Below are 18,504 nucleotides of genomic sequence, written 5' to 3'. Positions count from 1 at the left end.
TATAGGAAATATAGTAATCATTTTGTGTCTTGATTTTACAACTTCTCTAGGGTTACCTAAATCCGTTCTGAGAATCAGGTTCATTTCTATTGTGTTTACATATTCTGGTTTCTAAATTGACATAGTTGAAGGCTGTACCCTGGACTGCAGTGCTTTGACCAGGACAATGGTGCTCTGTACAGACCCCTCTTGGTGGCCAGCCCGTCTCGAGTGGATGACATCTGTGCTTGGTCTTTTGTCCACATTATCTGGTCAGTCATATGCATATTTAATATGATTACACCTTTCTTTTCAAAGGAATTTTATTAACTAGCCAATACCATATTGTATAGCTTTCTGATTATTTTTGTTTGTTAAATATATCTTTGCTTATTAACCAAATTTCAGATAAGTTGGTACAGCCCATGCATACGGGGGGGGGCGGGAATTTATCTTAATGCCCTTTGTCCACTTTCATTACTACATATTCAACAAAATATCCCTGCACTTTTATTTGTACAACCAAATTTTTTCTTATTCCTACCTATCTATTCCTACCAGATTCCCTGGAAAAGAATTGTCCTATTTACTTATTCATGGCTTGCCTTGTACCAGAAGTAGAGTATTAGAGAAAGGGATTGGTAACCATACATTAGCAAGCTATGTTGTAGGAGATGACCTTTTAAAGCTCATATTCTGGCCCCATTAAGATTATGGGTGTAAACCAGAATTTGTTGTGAGGCTGAGATACATCTCAGAAACGAGTGAAGTCCACGTTGATAGTCTCCACTATCACAAAATACCCCCCATTGCCTCTAAATTCTCTTACATATCACACAAATCTTAGAATCACAAAAATTCTGTGTGTGTGGGAGTGGAATCCCATTGCAATGGGAAGGTAGAGAAGTTATTTTCATTATTTCCGGGAAGGAAAGAGAAGTTATTACTGGGAAGGTAGAGAAGTTATTTTCATTATTTCCGTTGTACTCCATATGAAAAAGCCGAGTTCCTACTGTCATGAAACTAGTTAAAGGAAAGCTTGAGCCCTAGTCCAGCCTGGAGTGAGACCTCTGATTCCGTACCATTCTTCTCAGCAGGATTGGCAATCACTCTGCTCGAACTCCTTATGCATGTAACAGTGTTAAAACAATTTTCTCTAATTCGCAGATAGGATTCAAAAGAACAGCGGTTCTCCAACTTGTGTGCGTATCTGTGTGAGTGGTTGTCAAAATTCAGAGACTCAGGGTCAAGTGTGGGGCTCCGTTGATCTGAGTATCACCTCTCTCGGTAGAAGACGCCCTGCGGCCGACACTGTTTAATAGCAGTAACCTAGGACGAGACACCATCAACTCGCCTCACCGTCAAGCCGGCTGAGCCCTCGGACGGGGTGTCACTATCAACTCATACCAGGACCAGGTGACGCCAGCATCACCTCGCACCCGGCTTACGGCCAGGAAACTGCTTCATAGCTGGTTCCGCTACACACGTGGTCGCCCGGGGCAGCCACAAGGTCGACACCAAGGACCACAGTAAATGTGTAGCCAGTGCCTGGGCGGAAGCTGGCAAAGGTTTAACCACTCATTTTTAAGTTTAACTCTAAAAATAATATTAAAAAAAAAAAGTAACCACCCCTGTCTTCCGCAAAAGGTAGTTTGCGTCCAGAGGTGAAAGCGATGGGCGGTACTTCCGGGTTAAGTAGGCTGGCTCCCTTGACCTTCCTCGCCGCTCAGCCATTTTGTCCCAGTCAGTCCGGAGGCTGCGGCTGCGGAGGAACCACCTGGAAGCTGCGAAGATGTTGTCCGTGCGCGTCGCCGCGGCCGTGGCCCGCGCCCTCCCTCGGCGAGCCGGGCTGGTGAGCGCAGGGCATCAGCGGGTGGAAGGTGGCCCGGTGGGGACTGCAGTGAGTTGGTCGTGCAGCGGCCGTGTCGGAGCTCTTCTGCAAGGAGGGTGAGGGGCTGTGGCGGCCGCCGCCATCTTGCACTGTTGGCTGCTCCGGCCTGGCCGCACAGAGCAGGGCGGGCGGCGAAAGGGCCCTTGCGTTCGTCGTCGGTGCGGGATGGTGCAAAGTGGTGCAGGAAAGGCAGTAACATTGATGCCGTCCATAGATGGGGCCTGAAGAGAATTTCCGTCTTCAGTTGAGAGCGGCCCTCGAGGGGTCTTGGGGGAAGGAAAGGGCTTGGGCGCTGTCCGAAGCCTGCACCGAAAGCGCGAGGCCCGGCCCGGCTGATTCTCCGGCACTGCCTCGCTGAAGGTCAGGCGGTCTGGGGAAGCCTGACATTGTATGAAGGTCAGCGGGTCCCGGCCTTGCACCTCTGCCTGGAGGTCGGTTCAGAGGAGAGCAATAAAGGTGATTTTCTGAATAGTTAAGTAGGTGATCTCTTAATGCTGAATATTGAAACGATTGTGAAAACAGCGCACAGGGGCAAGTATGCATTTCATGCGGCCGCTGCCGTGACAGCCGTGAAGCTGGCTTCTGTATTGTCTTCTGCTAGCAGACGACTTTGCTTTGTGGTACTTGGACATGTTTTAAGACTTAGTCCTTGAGGAATTGTTAGACAGTGATCCAGACCTCGAGGAGAATAGAACATAGGTTGCAAAATATCTGTAAAGGTCAATGCCCTTCGTTACTTACCCCTCTTGAAGTCAACCTACTTAATTAAACCTGTGTAAGCACTTCTACACTTTTCCATCTTAAAAGTGGTCTCAGTTTGAAAGATAAACATGCTGGACATGTTACTGCCCTAACACAACCGCTGGTAGCACTCTGGGTTTCTTTTAGCAAAAAACATTTTTGCCGATTTTCATCCAGGTCCTGTGGATACTGCAGGATGGACCGTGGCCAATCACAGTATTAAACGTTGGAGAAGAAAGGGCCCAGAGTTGATACAGGTTTTGTTGAAGGCAGTTAAAAAAAAAAAGGTTGTATATGCCATGCCTCAGGTTCCAACATTGACAGTTTTTGGTTTGCTTGGTTTTTGTAATTCGTTTTCTTAAATAGGTAATCTGTTCAATTTGTACCTTTCAGGAAGCAGTTTATCTTATTAACAATTTTCCAAATCAAATGGAATATACCTAAAGTGGAAATAGTAGTACGGATGCGTTTAAAGGGAAAGATACTTTAACTCTTGTAAGATACTTGTACTTACAATGTACCAGGAACTGCATAATAGATTTTCAAGTATCTAAAGTTATTTCCTTATCTGCCTAATTGTCTTCCAATTTTAAACATCTTTAAATAATAATTTGAGTAGAATTAGTATTTTAACTGATAACTTGATCAAACTAAGCCTGCATTCAAGCTTGCCAGTTTTACAAAGGCCCTTTTAAAAATCAGATTTAACCCTGACTGGTGTGGCTCAGTGGATTGGGTGTTGTCCTGCAATCCGAGAGGTCACTGTTTGCTTCCCAGTCCAGGGCACATGCCTGGGTTGGTTGTGGGCCAGGTCCGTGCGTGGTTGAGGACATGCAAGAGGCAATTGATGAATATTTCTCTTGCACATGGATTTCTTTCTTTCTCCTTCTCTTCCCCTCTCTCTAAAAATAAGTAAATTTTTAAAAATCAGATTTTAAATAATATTCTTGCCCTAGGTCTCCAAAAATGCTTTGGGGTCATCCTTCATTGCTGCAAGGAATCTCCATGCCTCTAACACTCGTGTTCAGAAGACTGGTAAGTCATTTCTAAGTGTACAGCACTCTTAACTACTTTCTTAGTAAATGAAAAGTAAGTTACATAGTTGTTGCAGATTTTTCCCCCTATTCCTTCATTTTTTTTCTGTCAGTTTTAGTTACTATAGAATCTCAGATTGTTAACCCGCATTGTGCCATTTAGTTCTGTCTTGGTAGGTTTGCTTGTTCTAATGGAGTGAACTACAGTTACCTATTTTTCTTTTGATGTTACTATAGCTTCTTTGTTCTGGTAGCATCCTCTTGTGTGGAAATAGAATGCACACATATCAGGTGGTGGGCACATTTTCTGGTCTATGAAACCTTTCTCCTCTCCTGAGAAACATTGGGTAATCACAGGAACCAAAGGAGTACAAGATAGAAGATATTTCTTCTAAGGATATTGCTTAAGTTTAGTATCTCCTTATCTGTTTTACATTTGTCTTGTGAAGTTTTCTCTCGAGTCACTTGGGTTCATTTTCATAGTGATAGGTATCAAACTTTTTTGAGAAGAATTGTATTGCATTTTTTAATATAATTTGATTATTGTGATCCTAAGATTATAGTATATATGTTATTGGGGAAGTAGGTTTTGAAAACATACTGGGGCTAGATATTTTTGTGATAACACTGTCCGTTCCCAACAGGCACTGCTGAGATGTCCTCTATTCTTGAAGAGCGCATTCTTGGAGCTGATACCTCTGTTGACCTTGAAGAGACTGGGCGTGTCTTAAGTATTGGTGATGGTATTGCCCGAGTACATGGGCTGAGGAACGTTCAAGCAGAAGAAATGGTAGAATTTTCTTCAGGCTTGAAGGTAAGTTATAAAATGAGGTTTGGCTGTTTTAGCATTGGTGTCTTCATTTAGTAAATCAGAGATTATGTCAGATTTTTTTTTTTTTACTTTTAAGTCTTAGTCTGCCTCAGGGTTTTGTGGTCATTGTCATAGATTGTGAAAATTAAGTGCTTTTCCTCTAGGAACCAATGTGTACAAATCATAGCCATTCATTTCTAAATGTGTAGTTTAGTAAATCTTCACACAAGTTTTAAGACATTCAGGTCTGTCCTTTGTAGGTGTTAAGATCATCTTAAACAAAAGCGCTTGATAATGCCAACTAAATTCATTTCTGGTAGAAAGTTCAAAGTCATTGATTGACTTTGTGTTTCTAGTGCAAGTACACCTGTCAGTGAGAGGTGAGTTAGTGATGTAGCTGTCAGAAGCTCTTGGGCCATCCAAGTCCACTTCTTTCTATTAGGTTGAGTCTAGTTGGCTAGTGCCGTGAGAAATAAAAGTTGTAGGAGTCATGAATCTCTGAGGAAAGTAGGGCCTGATCTCTAGGTGGGCCAGGGCCAGTAGAATTGTCTAAGTCCACAGGAGAAAAGATGGTCTTGGTCCTCGTGGCTAATATGTGGTTATGGAAAAAGAGCCATTAAATGTGGAAGACAAATTATAAAGCCAAAAGTTTTATCAGCGTCTGTAAAACCTTGTCAAAAAATTTGAGTGTACATGTCTTTGAAAGATTAGGCTGAAATTGATGAACTCGAATTTCTTTTAGCTTGTAAGAGTCTCAACTGATACACTGTCCAATAGAACTCTCTGTAGGAAGGGAAATATTCTGTGTCTGCTGTTACAGTATGGTAACTAGTATACATATGAGACGACAGCATGTAAAACATGGCTGGTGGGACTGAATTTTTTAAATTTGGTTTGGTTTAAATTTAATAAGCCACAGGGGGTTAGTGACTATAGAAATCAGAGATTTATACTAAAAGATTCAGTGTCTCCAATGATCATTTGTGATATTCCTTTTTATTCTAAGTACTTCTCCAGATCTTTCAGTACTCACCAGATTCAGGTCCTAGAATAGCCCTTTGGTTTTAGTCATGATTTAGGGACCTAAAATCTTAGCATTTTGAAATGTGGTTGTAATGATGACAGATTACCCAGTACTATTATATCATGAATATTTTATTTTGATTGGGTGGCTTTTAATCTCACTTCTATTAACAAGTAGAGGTTTATGGAGCTTCTTACAGATGAAAAGATGTAAATCAAGTGTGTCTTAAAATTTCCAGTTGAGCTTGATACTTTATTTCATACTAATCACTCAGCTCAAAAGCCATAGTCAAAAGAAATGTAAATAGCAAAGGCTTAACATTCCCTCAATTTCATTGCTTCCATGTGTTCTTTGAGGATGTGATAAAGAGTTTGTTAGGTTTATAATGTTATTCTAAGATTATGCATGGGAACAAGTTACCATTTTAAAAGTTTTAACCAAAGAAGGTCGTTTATTGGGAAAATACTACTTGAGTAAATTAGAGGTAAAGGACAACTCTGCTTCTTTCCCCCAGCTATGTTCATATCATGCAGTGTTGCCATGTAGGGAGAAGAGCCACTCACACTTGCTTTCCTGGTGTTCAATTGTGTCTTTTGTGCAGGGTATGTCTCTGAACCTGGAACCCGACAATGTTGGTGTTGTCGTGTTTGGGAATGATAAGCTAATTAAGGAAGGAGACATTGTGAAGCGGACAGGAGCTATCGTGGACGTTCCTGTTGGCGAGGAGCTATTGGGTCGTGTAGTAGATGCCCTGGGTAATGCCATTGATGGAAAGGTAGGTTTATTGTTAATTAGATGCTGTTGTATTTTCTAACAAGTATCAAAACCGATTGTTCTGAGTTCCTTTTTATTGTTTAACAGGGTCCGATTGGTTCCAAAACACGTAGGCGAGTTGGACTGAAAGCCCCTGGGATCATTCCTCGAATCTCTGTGCGGGAACCAATGCAAACTGGCATTAAGGCTGTGGATAGCTTGGTGCCCATCGGTCGTGGTCAGCGTGAGCTGATTATTGGCGACCGACAGACTGGGTAAAGACTCAGTAGCTTAGTAAAAGCTCTAACTAAAATTGGCTCTGAAAAAGATGACTTTTTAGTGTTGAAATGGTAAATGCTTTGGATACAATGGGGACAATAGAATGTGATACGTGGAACAGTAGTAGTGACATTTTAATTGGGAAATTCTTTGAAATATTTATTTAGTAAGATTTATGTTTACTCTCTTTTTAAAGCAAAACATCAATTGCTATTGACACAATCATTAACCAGAAACGTTTCAATGATGGCACTGATGAGAAGAAGAAGCTCTACTGTATCTATGTTGCTATTGGTCAGAAGAGATCCACTGTTGCCCAGTTGGTGAAGAGACTCACAGACGCAGGTATTACAGAACTGGCGTCCCTTTGCTGTTAACCTGGGAGTCCTTCAGCATCCCATTTTAGAATAGTGTCTACTTAACGGAGGCTGATTTTAATTGCTCCCTAGTGAACTTTTTAGTAATACAAACAATAGGTGAAACGAAACAATATGTAAAAATAGCATAAAATAATAAATTTTAATCTTTATCAATTTCTTATCAAAGTAGAAGCTGTTTGACTAATTTTTTAAAATGTATATGTTGATTTTAGAAAGAGAGAGGGAGAGAAACATCTATGTGAGAGAGAAACATAGATTGGTTGCTTCTTTGGCTCCTCAACTGGGGACCAAACTCATAACTCAGGCATGTGCCCTGACTGGGAATTGAATCTGTGACCTTGTATTTTATAGGATGATACTCAGCCAACTGAGCCATACTTGCCAGGGCTGATTAATCTTAATAGTAAATCACTTAGTAAAAGCATTTAGGTCATTTTAATTACAGTAGCCTCTAACTTTAAAATCTCATTATTGACAACCTTGTAAACCTTAAAATCTTTTTTTTTTTTTTTTCCAGATGCCATGAAGTACACCATTGTGGTTTCAGCTACTGCTTCTGATGCTGCCCCCCTGCAGTACCTGGCTCCTTACTCTGGCTGTTCTATGGGAGAATATTTTAGGGATAATGGCAAACATGCTCTGATCATCTATGACGACTTATCCAAACAGGTAAAAGAAATGTAATTTTATACTCTTCTTTATATGTTTACACCACAGGGAACGGTGAGGAATGTGGAGTCTAACAGGTGAATTTCACAACCCTTTTCTGTACTGTAGGCTGTTGCTTATCGTCAGATGTCTTTGCTGCTGCGCCGGCCCCCTGGTCGCGAGGCCTACCCTGGTGATGTGTTCTACCTACACTCCCGTCTGCTAGAGAGAGCAGCCAAAATGAACGACTCCTTCGGTGGTGGCTCCTTGACCGCTTTACCAGTCATAGAAACACAGGCTGGTGATGTGTCTGCTTACATTCCAACAAATGTCATTTCCATCACTGATGGACAGGTATTACTTTTATGCTCAATATAAATGTGAAAGAATGATTCCGAGGCAGTTGTTGAAACTAGGGGCAATGAACTGATTTCTTTAAAAGCCTTTTATATTTTTATTATGGAAAACTTTAAATATATGCAGAACTAAGGAAGGTAGTGTTATCAAAACCCCGTGTATCTCTCACTCGCTTATCAGTTCATGGTACAGAATACTTCATGTTTCATTTAGACCCATTACTGTTCTTCCCCCTGGGTAATTTTGAACAAACCCCAGAGATTGTATCACTTGACCTATATGTATTTTAATAGAATAGGTTACTTTTTTTCATGTCATGCACACCTCCTAGTCTCAGCAATGACATATGTAGGTTGATTTGGGTTGTGAAAGATTGGAGGGGCTCTTTACCGTAAGAAATCATTCAGCATTCTTAATATTTTGGGGTTTTAGTTTTTTTGGCAGTGTCTTAATTTTGAAATGTTGACTTTTTTTTTTAAAGTTTGCTAGCTTCTGTATTCTCCTTAAATTGTAGATCTTCTTGGAAACAGAATTGTTCTACAAAGGTATTCGCCCTGCCATTAACGTTGGTTTGTCTGTGTCCCGTGTTGGATCTGCTGCCCAGACCAGGGCCATGAAGCAGGTAATCTGCATCACTTTGATGGGGATGGGTATCATTAGGTTAAAATCAAAGTATATGGTGCTGTGTTGTTGAGTTAAGCATTTTTGTATTGTATGAGTTAACCAGTTATTTGTTGCAGGTGGCAGGCACCATGAAGCTGGAATTGGCTCAGTATCGTGAAGTTGCTGCTTTTGCACAGTTCGGTTCTGATCTTGATGCTGCCACTCAGCAACTCCTGAGTCGTGGTGTGCGCCTGACTGAGTTGCTGAAGCAAGGACAGTATTGTGAGTTCTTCATACTTCATCGAGTTCCTACTGTGTGGAAATACCACATAGCTTCCTATAAGCTATAATACGTGCTGTTATCTTTAATCAGAGGTGTACTGCCTTTTGAATGTAATTGATGTCTATTTAATTAAAGTGCAGTCCTTATTTAAATGTAAATGCTACAAACTTAATAACTAGCAACACTTACTAAATATATTCAACCTTTTTTTGGGAAATTAAGGACTTAATAGATGGTCTTACCCCCTTCCCTGCCCCACTATATATGAGTGTAGAATTCGGCAGATTTAAAAGAATGTTAGTATGCATTTATGTTACAAAATTTCAGCAAATTATTTATATCTAAAACAGTGCTTGTGGGTTGTGCCCATATATTTATACTTGGGGCTTGCAAGTATAAGAAAAATACTGTTTCTTGGGAAGGGAAGTAGAATGGATTTTCTCACTGAGCATGAGAATTAAGTGATATGTATAGATAGACATGTTAATGGAGGCAAAAGAAAGTGTCTCTGACTTTGGTAACATGGCATTTATTTCAACAACTCACTAGCACCTTTTTTCCCCCCCAGCTCCCATGGCTATTGAAGAGCAAGTGGCTGTTATTTATGCTGGTGTACGGGGTTACCTTGATAAACTGGAGCCCAGTAAGATCACGAAGTTTGAGAATGCTTTCTTGTCTCATGTCATAAGCCAACACCAAGCTCTGTTGGGCACGATCAGGTATGAACACAGCAGATGGCCTCTTTTTGTGAGTTTTAAGATAAAAAGTCTTGCTAAAATATTTTTTAATTTTGTAGTTAGCATGTCATTTAATTTTTGTCCATGTTGGACTGATGATCTGCTTTTATTTCCAAATAGGGCTGATGGGAAGATTTCAGAACAGTCTGATGCAAAGCTGAAAGAGATTGTAACAAACTTCTTGGCTGGATTTGAAGCTTAAACTCCTGTGGATTCACGTGAAACACCAGTTGGTTTTGTCATTGTTTCTCCTAGTAATCAGTTCCATTTGTAAAAGGGTTACTGTCATACTCCAGATGTACAGAAATCACCTTAAAAATAAAGGTTCCACGTTGTTATGGTGGTTTTTCGTAGTTTGAGTGACTCTTTAAAAAGAACTGAGATTACTTTGTAGAATTAGTAGGCATGCTTTTTAGCTCATTTTACTTGATTTGCAACCTAAGTGGGTTTACATAAGTAAATCACAGCTAAGTTCTTTATAAGATTTTAGAGTGCTGTGTAATTATTGATTGTTGAGAAATTCATTAACTGGATAATTGGATATTTGTGGCAAAGTCACATTTAATAATGAGTGGCCTCACTGGCTTCTCTGTATAAAAAAGGTGAAAAAAGAATAGGACATTGGAAATTTTTCAGGAAATTTTAAAAATGCTTTAGGGAACCTGGCTGGTGTAGCTCAGTGGATTGAGCACAGGCCTGCGAACCAGACAATCACGGTTCAATTCCCAGTCAGGGCACATACCTGGGTTGCAGGCCGGTTCCCTGCAGGCCAGTTCCCAGCAGGGGACGCATAAAAGGCAACCGTACATTGATGTTTCTCTCTCTCTCTGTCCCTTCCCCTCTAAAGATAAATAAATAAAATGTTAAAAAAAATAAAAATATATATTAAAAATGCTTAAGGGAAGTATGAAAGATTGGGACAAAAATCAAGAAAGGGGATATCAGAATGAATAGAATTGTGAATGCTTGTCAATATCGTATTGTATCACTTGTTAACATACTTTGTATAACCAGCTCTTAATTATAATGTAATGAAGTTTTTATGATTAGTATTTTTGGTCTTGTTTAGGAAATCTTGACTTCATAGTGACAAAGATTACTTTCTGCTAAGAGTTTTAAAGGTTTGCTTTTGTCATCAAAGAGATTAATCTGTGTCATAGGGTTCTCCAGAGAACTACAACAAAGTGGATGTGTGTTGTGGAGGCTGGCAGGTTCAAATGGGCGGGTTGGTAGGTTGGAGACCCAGAAATAGTTGTGACTGGAGGTAGAATTCCTTTCTCTGTGGGCCTCATGTTTTTCTCTCAAGGCTTTGAGACCTACCCACAGTATGGAAAGTGGTAAGCTGTGCTCTAAGTCTGCTGATAATTTTAAGTGTTAAGCATGTCTGAAAAATCTGCACAGCAGTATCTGGACCTGCGTTTGACCACAAACTGGGTGCCATAGCCTCGCCAAGTTGACACGCAAGATTGACCATCACAGTCCGCCTGGAATTACATTTTTGTGTAGAGGTCAGGAGTCCTTTTCGTTTTTCTTTTCCATATGCATACGCATATTCATTTTTTTAGTTCCAGTTATTAAATGGTCTCCCCACCCCCGACTTAACCTGTTACCATGCCACCTGTGCCCTGTTTGGCCCTTCTCCCTTGTACTTTCGCTGAGCCAGAGGCCAGCCCACCCTACTACAGCAGTGAATGAAGAGAAACAAGTTCTGAGAGTCAATTTTTTTTAAATGAATAACTCAGACCAGTGAGGAAGAGCTCACGGGTGGCAGGCTGTCCTCGCCAGGTGTGCCTAAACACTGCCCGGTGGCCCTCCCGTGCGCCAGCCAGAAGGCTGTCATTGGGGAATGGGGAAGGTCTGAGGAAATCGATACTGATTAATATGCAATTCGTAGTGAAGTTTCCTCAGATACGTATTTTTTATAATATTTTTTTTAGTCAGAACCTAAGCAAAGTATATTATTATCTGCTTTGTCTTTTAAAAATTACTTAAATGTAGAATTTTTTATTGATCTTTTTATTGTTTGCCGTGACTGAATTTTTTTGAGGAGTCAACTAGTCCTTTAGAACATCTATATTGAATTCCATTGGGACTCACACCAGATCCAATATTTTGTCACTCGTATTGTTCCTGTTTTGGCCATTGTGGGCTCTTTCAGTGGGCTCCTGTGTTCGTGGATGCGCCCCAGTTTTGTGTGTGTGGGTATACATTCTGGAACTACAAAGTGCTCCAGGCTTACCTTACATATTTTCCTGCTCCAGTCCTAGAAACAAATCTTGGTTTCTTAAGAGAGAGAAGCATTGATTTATTGTTCTACTTAACGCATTCATTGGTTGATTCTTTCTTAAGATTTTATTTTTAGAGAGAGGGGAAGGGTGGGAGAAAGAGGGAGACAACATCAATGTGTGGTTGCCTCTCAAGCACCCCCAGCTGGGGACCTGGCCCACAACCCAGGCATGTGCCCCAGCTGGGAATCGAACCAGCTACCCTTTGTTTGCGGGCCGGCACTCAATCCACTAAGCCACACCAGCCAGGGCTGGTTGATTATTATATGTGTCCAAGGATGAAACCCACAAACTGGATGTATGTAACAGGGTGACCCTTTAACCAGTTGGACCTACTTGGCCAGGGTTATTTCTGGTTTTGTTTTGTTTTACAAGATCTCTACATACTGGATATGAGTCCTTTGTAGGACATGAATCATAAATTTTGTGTGGCTTGCTATTTGCTCTCAATGGCTTTTGATTAAAAAAATAAAACTCCCCATATATAGTAGACAGTAGATATCCAAGTTTTTCCATCATAAACTACTTTGATTTGAAATTTCACTTCCACTTGTGAAAATTGAGATTTTGATGGTACCCACTCTAATTCTTGTTTGGGTCTAGGGCAGACCTCTTCACCCACCACACAGCTAACCTTTGGGCACGGGAGCCTCCTTCGGAATGTTTTTCCTGTGCACTGTAGTCCTGTCCTGACCCTCTGCTCCATTCCTCAGTCTGCTCAGCTTCTAACCTTAGTGACAGAATCCAGTCTCTCCACTTTTTGACCTTGATTGGCAAGTTTGTTTTTTAAAATATTTTAGAAGTTTTATTTTAGAGGGCAAGGAGGGAGAGAGGGATGGAAGGAGTCGTCAACAGGTTGCCTTCTGCCTCTGCAGGTGCCCTGATGGGGGCAGAGCACAGCCTGCAACCCAGGCATGTCCCCTGACCAGTAACAGGAGTGGGAACCTTTCGGTTTGCAGGATGACGTCCAACCCACTGAGCCATGCCAGCCAGGGCTGGTTGGCAAATTTAATAACAGCTTGTTCCTTTCCTGCCCTCTGGTGTTTTCAGACCACAGTCTCTGCTTGGCCAGGTCCAGGTCCTGGGGGCCCCTCTGGCTTTAGCTAGTTGGTCAGCACCCCTTGCCAGGTTTACCCCTGCTTCCTGGAAGAGGGGGATGAGACCAGGGGAACTGAAGTAAAAATTGCTATTTCTGTTAAGGGTCAGAGAGTTCATTTGGGTTCTCTGGTTGGCTCCATGGTTATCTAATCCATGAGAATACATGAGAAAATACCTTTCTTGGGGTGTTTTGTAATTTTGGGGAGGTAACATATCAAAGAATAGAAATTAAGAGTGCAAGCATTTGTTATATTAAGGGCTAGTTTGTGTGGTAAAGTTGATGAGTTCTAGAATTTTAAGAAGTGGCAAGACAGGGCTGGAGCAAGTGGGGAATAGTGGTGAGGTGGAGCTTGAGCAGGAGGAAGCATGACCCAGGTAGCCTGCAAAGCTTGAGCTGAGATGGGGTGGCAGGACAGAGAAGAGGCAGATGGGGAGTGGGGAGGTAGGGAGTTAGGGAATGAGATGGGGAAGGCCAGGGTGGGGCCAGGCTGGGAAGGTCTTTTCAAGGACAGGCAGAGGCTTTGGGGATTTAATTCTGACAGGCAATAGGGACAGTTGGTGGCTTGGTGAGGAGAAACAGAGGAAGCAACATCTTAAGGGTGAAAGATTTAAGAGTAACCTGATACGAGGTTAGGTTGGCAGAGGGAAGGAGAAGGAGGAAGAGACATGCAGATACCAGGTTTTGGACATTTGTTATTTTGGCTGCCCACCGCTGTTTATTCCATTTGGGTGAAAAGATGCCTGAGTACCTCCCTCTCCATTGGAGGGGGAAACCCTCTCCCCCCATCGCTGAGAGTATACATGGATATGGCTTCTGGAAAGCAGTTTGGCAATATATTTCAAGAACCTTAAAAATGTTTATATTCTTCCACCATGAGGAACTTTAACAAAGATTTATATAAAATATTTATTATAGTAATATTTCTAAAAACAGGGAAATGGTAAGAAAGTATCAGCATACCCACCTGATGTGAAATTATGCAAAAATTAAAATGATAATTGAGTTTTAATTGTTCGGGGTTTATAATAAACTCACATGGTACAAATTCAGAGGCCTAAATGGGCATGAAGTGGAAAGTTGGTCTCCTGTGTCCATCAGCCCCATCCCCTCCCCTTCCAAACATACTGGATGATTGATTCCTCCCTAGAATCATGAACACACAAATAGCTTCCTTATTTTTTTATGCTTTAGTATGATTTCATCGTTGAGCTACATGACACCACACTGAGGTGATTGTTTATGGAAGGACTTTCAGTTGCTTCAGATCTGGGCTAGAACAGCTGTACTGCCGTGGATAACTGCATATATATTCACTTTGAACAAGGTGGGTGTATTTGGAGGAAAAAGTCTTCAACATGGAAACATTGGGTCAAAAGACAGGTGCATGTTAAATTTCAGTGACATGGCCAAATTTCTCTTCACAAAGATTTTTGATTTTACGGCCAAGATGGAGGCGTAGGTGGAAACACTGCCTCCTCGCACAACCAGAATTAAGGACAACAAAGATTTAGAAACAAACAACCACAACAGACAGAAAACTGAACTGTATGGAAGTCAGACAACCATTAAACCAGACCAGTAAGAGGGGTGGAGTCAGCTGCTGGTGGAGAGGGTCTAGCAGACCCCAGGGGTGGGGGGTGGGGGAGGGAATGAGCACAGTGCGTAAGACCGTTGGCTGACCACGGTCACACATTTGCGTGCAGATAAACTAGGAAAAAATGGGCAGCAAGACAGACTGCCCAGCCCAGGGCCCCAGCAATGGTAAACAAAGCCTAAAAGCACTGATTGGAAAAACTTGCAGGGGTTGAGGTGCTGGGAGAGGCTCCCAGCCTCACAGGAGAGTTTGTTGGAGAGACCCACAGGGTCCTAGAACATACACAAGCCCACTCACCCGGGAACCAGCACCAGAAGGGCCCAATTTGCTTGTGGGAAGCAGCAGAGGGGACTGAAATCCAAGGGAGAGCAGAACAAGTGCCATTGCTCCCTCTTTGACCCCACCCCCACATACAGGGTCACAACCCAGAAACTGGGTTGCCCCACCCTGGTGAACACCTAAGGCTCCACCCCTCATACGTAAGAGGTGCAGCCTGACCAAAAATGGCTCAAACAGAAGAATAAAGCCCCAGAGCCAATACTTTTAAGCAACCAAGAGATAGCCAACCTATCAGATGCACAGTTCAAAACACTGGTGATCAGGATGCTCACAGAACTGGTCGATTTTGGTCACAAGTTAGATGAAAAAATGGCTACACTAAATGAAATGAAGAAAAATGCACAGGGAATCAATAGTGATGGAAAGAAAACTGGGACTCAAAACAATGGTGTGGACCAGAAGGAAGAAAGAAACAACCAAACAGAAAAGAATGAAGAAACAGGAATTCAAAAAAATGAGGAAAGGCTTAGGAACCTCCAGGACATCTTTAAACATTCCAACATCCAAATTATAGGGGTGCCAGAAGGGGAAGAGGAGCAGCCATGAGTGGAAACCTTATTTGAACAAATAATAAGGGAGAACTTCCCCAATCTGGCAAAGGAAATAGACTTCCAGGAAGTCCAGGAAGCTCAGAGAGTCCCAAAGAAGGTGGACCCAGAAAGGAACACACCAAGGCACATCATCATTATATTAGCCAAGATTAAAATAAAGGAGATAATTCTAGAAGCAGCAAGAGAGAAGAAGACTTCTCACCTACAAAGGAGTTCCCATCAGACTGTCAGCTGATTTCTCAAAAGAGACCTTACAGGCAAGAAGGGGCTGGAAAGTATTCCAAGTCATGGTAGGCAAGGATGTACATCCAGGATTGCTCTATCCAGCAAAGCTTTTATTTAGAATGGAAGGGCAGATAAAGTGCTTCTCAGATAAGGTCAAGTTCAAGGAGTTCATCATCACCAAGCCCTTACTATATGAAATGTTAAAGGGACTTATCTAAAAAAATGAAGATAAAAAATATGAGCAATGAAAGGACAGCAAATCACAGTTATTAACACCCACACCTAAAACAAAAGCAAACTAAAAGGACAGCTAGATCATGAGCAGAGCCACAGAGATGGAGATCACATGGAAGGTTAGCAACAAGGGAGTGGGAGGTGGAGAAGGGGGGAGAAGTTCCAGAGAATAAGTAGCATAAATAATGGGGAGGGCAAGAGTAGTGTGGGAAACGTAGAAGCTAAAGAACTTATGACACATGGACATGAACTAAAGGGGGGAAATGGGACAACTGTAAGGGCATAATCAATAATATATATTTTTAAAAGATTTTTGATTTTACACGCAAGAGTGTCCGTTTTGGTCTGTACTGTGTGTGATCAAACTTTGTGTTAGGAAAGATTCATTTAAGGACTTAGGAAATACTAAGTTAAAAAAACAAGACTTGCCCTGGCTGGTGTAGCTCAGTGGATTGAGCACTGGCCTGTGAACCAAAGGATCATGGTTTGATTCCCAGTCAGGGCACATGCCTGGGCTGCAGGCCAGTTCCCAGCAGGGGATGCACGAGAGGCAACCATATATTGATATTTCTCTCCCTCTCTCCTTCCCTTCTCTTCTAAAGGTAAATAAATAAAATCTTAAAAAAAAACAAGACTCCTCATTTTATGTACAGTAAAAACTTAACCATGCAAATGTGTATTATTGGAAAAGAGTATGCCAAAAATAGTAATGGATTATCTTAAATATATTGACCATTAAAATTTATCATTTCATAATTGTTGTAATAGTGTTAATTTAACTTTGTTAGTGAAACGTCTTGAATTTGTCATAGACCTTTGAATACAGTGCACATTTACTTGTCTTTTTGGACCCAAACCAAGAATCATAGCCCAGACCAATCAGCCAGCTATACTTTTTACTTACAACATCTGCCCATGTGATAAGCTTAATAAATGTTTGAGAAACAAATACTTTCCATCAGCTTCAACAAATATTTGCAATTTGCAATCTTGCCACCAGGGGGTGGAAGAGTTAAAATGAAACCTGAGCCTCAAAAATCCAGCACAATATACCACGAAAGCTTGTAAGACCTGAAAAAATACGTATTTAAAAATCGAAACTTGGACAATTGGAATTGTATCTAAAGTATTTGCCCCTAAATCTTCAAAAGTCCCAGGAAAAGTCTTGCTCCTTTGCTGGGGTCCAGCCTCAGCAGGTCTCAGTGTCCCTGAAGGATGGATGACCCAGGTGAGGAATGAAGAGTCAGACACCCGACTGGATGCCAGAGAACAGCCAGCCTCTGTGGGTCTGACCGAACTCACAGAGTTTGATTTAGGCTTTATTTTTATAGTGATTGTTACATAATAGGTATATGGCATGATCAGTTAAGTAAAAAAAATCAATACAAAGATAACTAGGAAAAGTACAGGAAATTTCATAGATTCAGTGATGTTAAACAAAGGCTATTTTGGCCAGGAAAGTCATTAATCAGACAATTAGAAATAGCTGTATGTACAGAGCTTTAAATGTCTTATTATTTACTAAAGTTCTTAGAATTAGGCATGGGTCAGCAGGATACGCTAGACTGAACAGTGGTTATAGGAAATTTATTATAAGGCTTTTGTGATGTCTAACTTAGCTATCTATCTTTCTGTCTAAAATATTTTTTATGTACTATGAACTCTAATTCCTTGGTACTTGTTTCTGCGTGCTTAGTTTGTAATAGTTAACTAGCTTCTCCTGCTTCATTACCTGTCTAATTCTAATTAATATATATTCCTGTCCAAGGTAGAGGAGGGGCTGTTACTCCATCAACTTTTGGACATTCAGGGGCTACCCCATCAGGGGGGACTTTTGTTCTATGGCCAAGAAGTTATTTTGTACAACTTCATTGGAATTCTGCGGATCATTGGACATGAAATACAGGTGTCTAAAAAATCCCACCACTTATTAATCTCAAAGACAGGCATACAGGGAGAGATAGACAGGAAATCAGCCACAGTTGTCTCTGCTGTGCAGATGCATCTCATTCGTCCTGACTGTGCCAAGGGAACCACTGTTGGTTGGCTCCCGACATCTCCCCCTTTTTTATTTTTTAAGCACAAGGTTTCCATGTCTGATTGTACTCTGATTCCTCTTGCAAGGAGTCAGAAGGTGACTGGAAGAAGACAGATTCCAATTAACACAACTCCAATGATAAGTGCCAAATTAATTATGAAGAATATGAGATCTTGACCACTGACAAAGATTTTAAGTTTATTTAAAAAATCAGCTGCTACTTGAGATGTGGGTAGAAGAGCACTATTATAATTACTAATATTCTGAATTTCGTGATGTAAAGTTTTTAAATCTAAACCTATATCACCCTTATTCCAAATACCTTGCAAATGATTTTGAACCTTATTCCAAGCAACTATAGAAGCCTTATATTCAAGAGGAGTAACACAAATCCACTGATAGTCAGCATGGCATCTTAGCAGAAGTCTTACCTTAGGTGAAAGTAGTTGGTTCCCTATTGGATTACTGCTTCCTCTAGAGCATTAACTTTTGCCTCTAGTTTTTGTCTATATTTTCTTGAGCTGCCAAGGAGAAAGTGTATTCTTCGTCAGTTGATCTACATGCTGGGCTGTATGGACCTTGTATTAAAGCAGCAGTAGAGGCTGTTACTGCTCCAATG

The 18,504-nt window shown here is 41.2% G+C and overlaps 1 protein-coding gene across 1 annotated transcript; it reads left to right on the top strand.

Annotated features, from left to right (window-relative positions):
* The first annotated feature begins 1,705 nt into the window (after positions 1-1,705).
* On the top strand, positions 1,706-9,863 carry ATP5F1A (ATP synthase F1 subunit alpha). The gene is made up of 12 exons (XM_037165096.2): positions 1,706-1,831; positions 3,568-3,646; positions 4,290-4,459; positions 6,082-6,255; positions 6,342-6,508; positions 6,709-6,857; positions 7,410-7,561; positions 7,670-7,894; positions 8,412-8,519; positions 8,638-8,782; positions 9,352-9,502; positions 9,641-9,863. The coding sequence occupies exons 1-12, from the start codon at positions 1,772-1,774 to the stop codon at positions 9,720-9,722; spliced, it is 1,662 nt and encodes a 553-aa protein (XP_037020991.1). The 5' UTR covers positions 1,706-1,771; the 3' UTR covers positions 9,723-9,863.
* The last annotated feature ends 8,641 nt before the right edge of the window (positions 9,864-18,504 follow it).

The sequence above is a fragment of the Artibeus jamaicensis genome, unplaced genomic scaffold, assembly GCF_021234435.1.
Source record: "Artibeus jamaicensis isolate MK-2021 breed Jamaican fruit bat unplaced genomic scaffold, CSHL_Jam_final contig_354, whole genome shotgun sequence".
In the NCBI taxonomy this organism is placed as follows: domain Eukaryota; kingdom Metazoa; phylum Chordata; class Mammalia; order Chiroptera; family Phyllostomidae; genus Artibeus; species Artibeus jamaicensis.
The sequence above is the reverse complement of the archived record's forward strand: the minus strand, read 5'-3'. Positions and strand labels throughout refer to the sequence as shown.

Coding starts and splice junctions, on each gene's coding strand:
- ATP5F1A (XM_037165096.2), top strand. CDS start 1,772: ATGTTGTCCGTGCGCGTCGCCGCGGCCGTGGCCCGCGCCCTCCCTCGG. Junction 3,647..4,289: donor CACTCGTGTTCAGAAGACTG/GTAAGTCATTTC, acceptor CGTTCCCAACAG/GCACTGCTGAGATGTCCTCT. Junction 8,520..8,637: donor AGACCAGGGCCATGAAGCAG/GTAATCTGCATC, acceptor TATTTGTTGCAG/GTGGCAGGCACCATGAAGCT.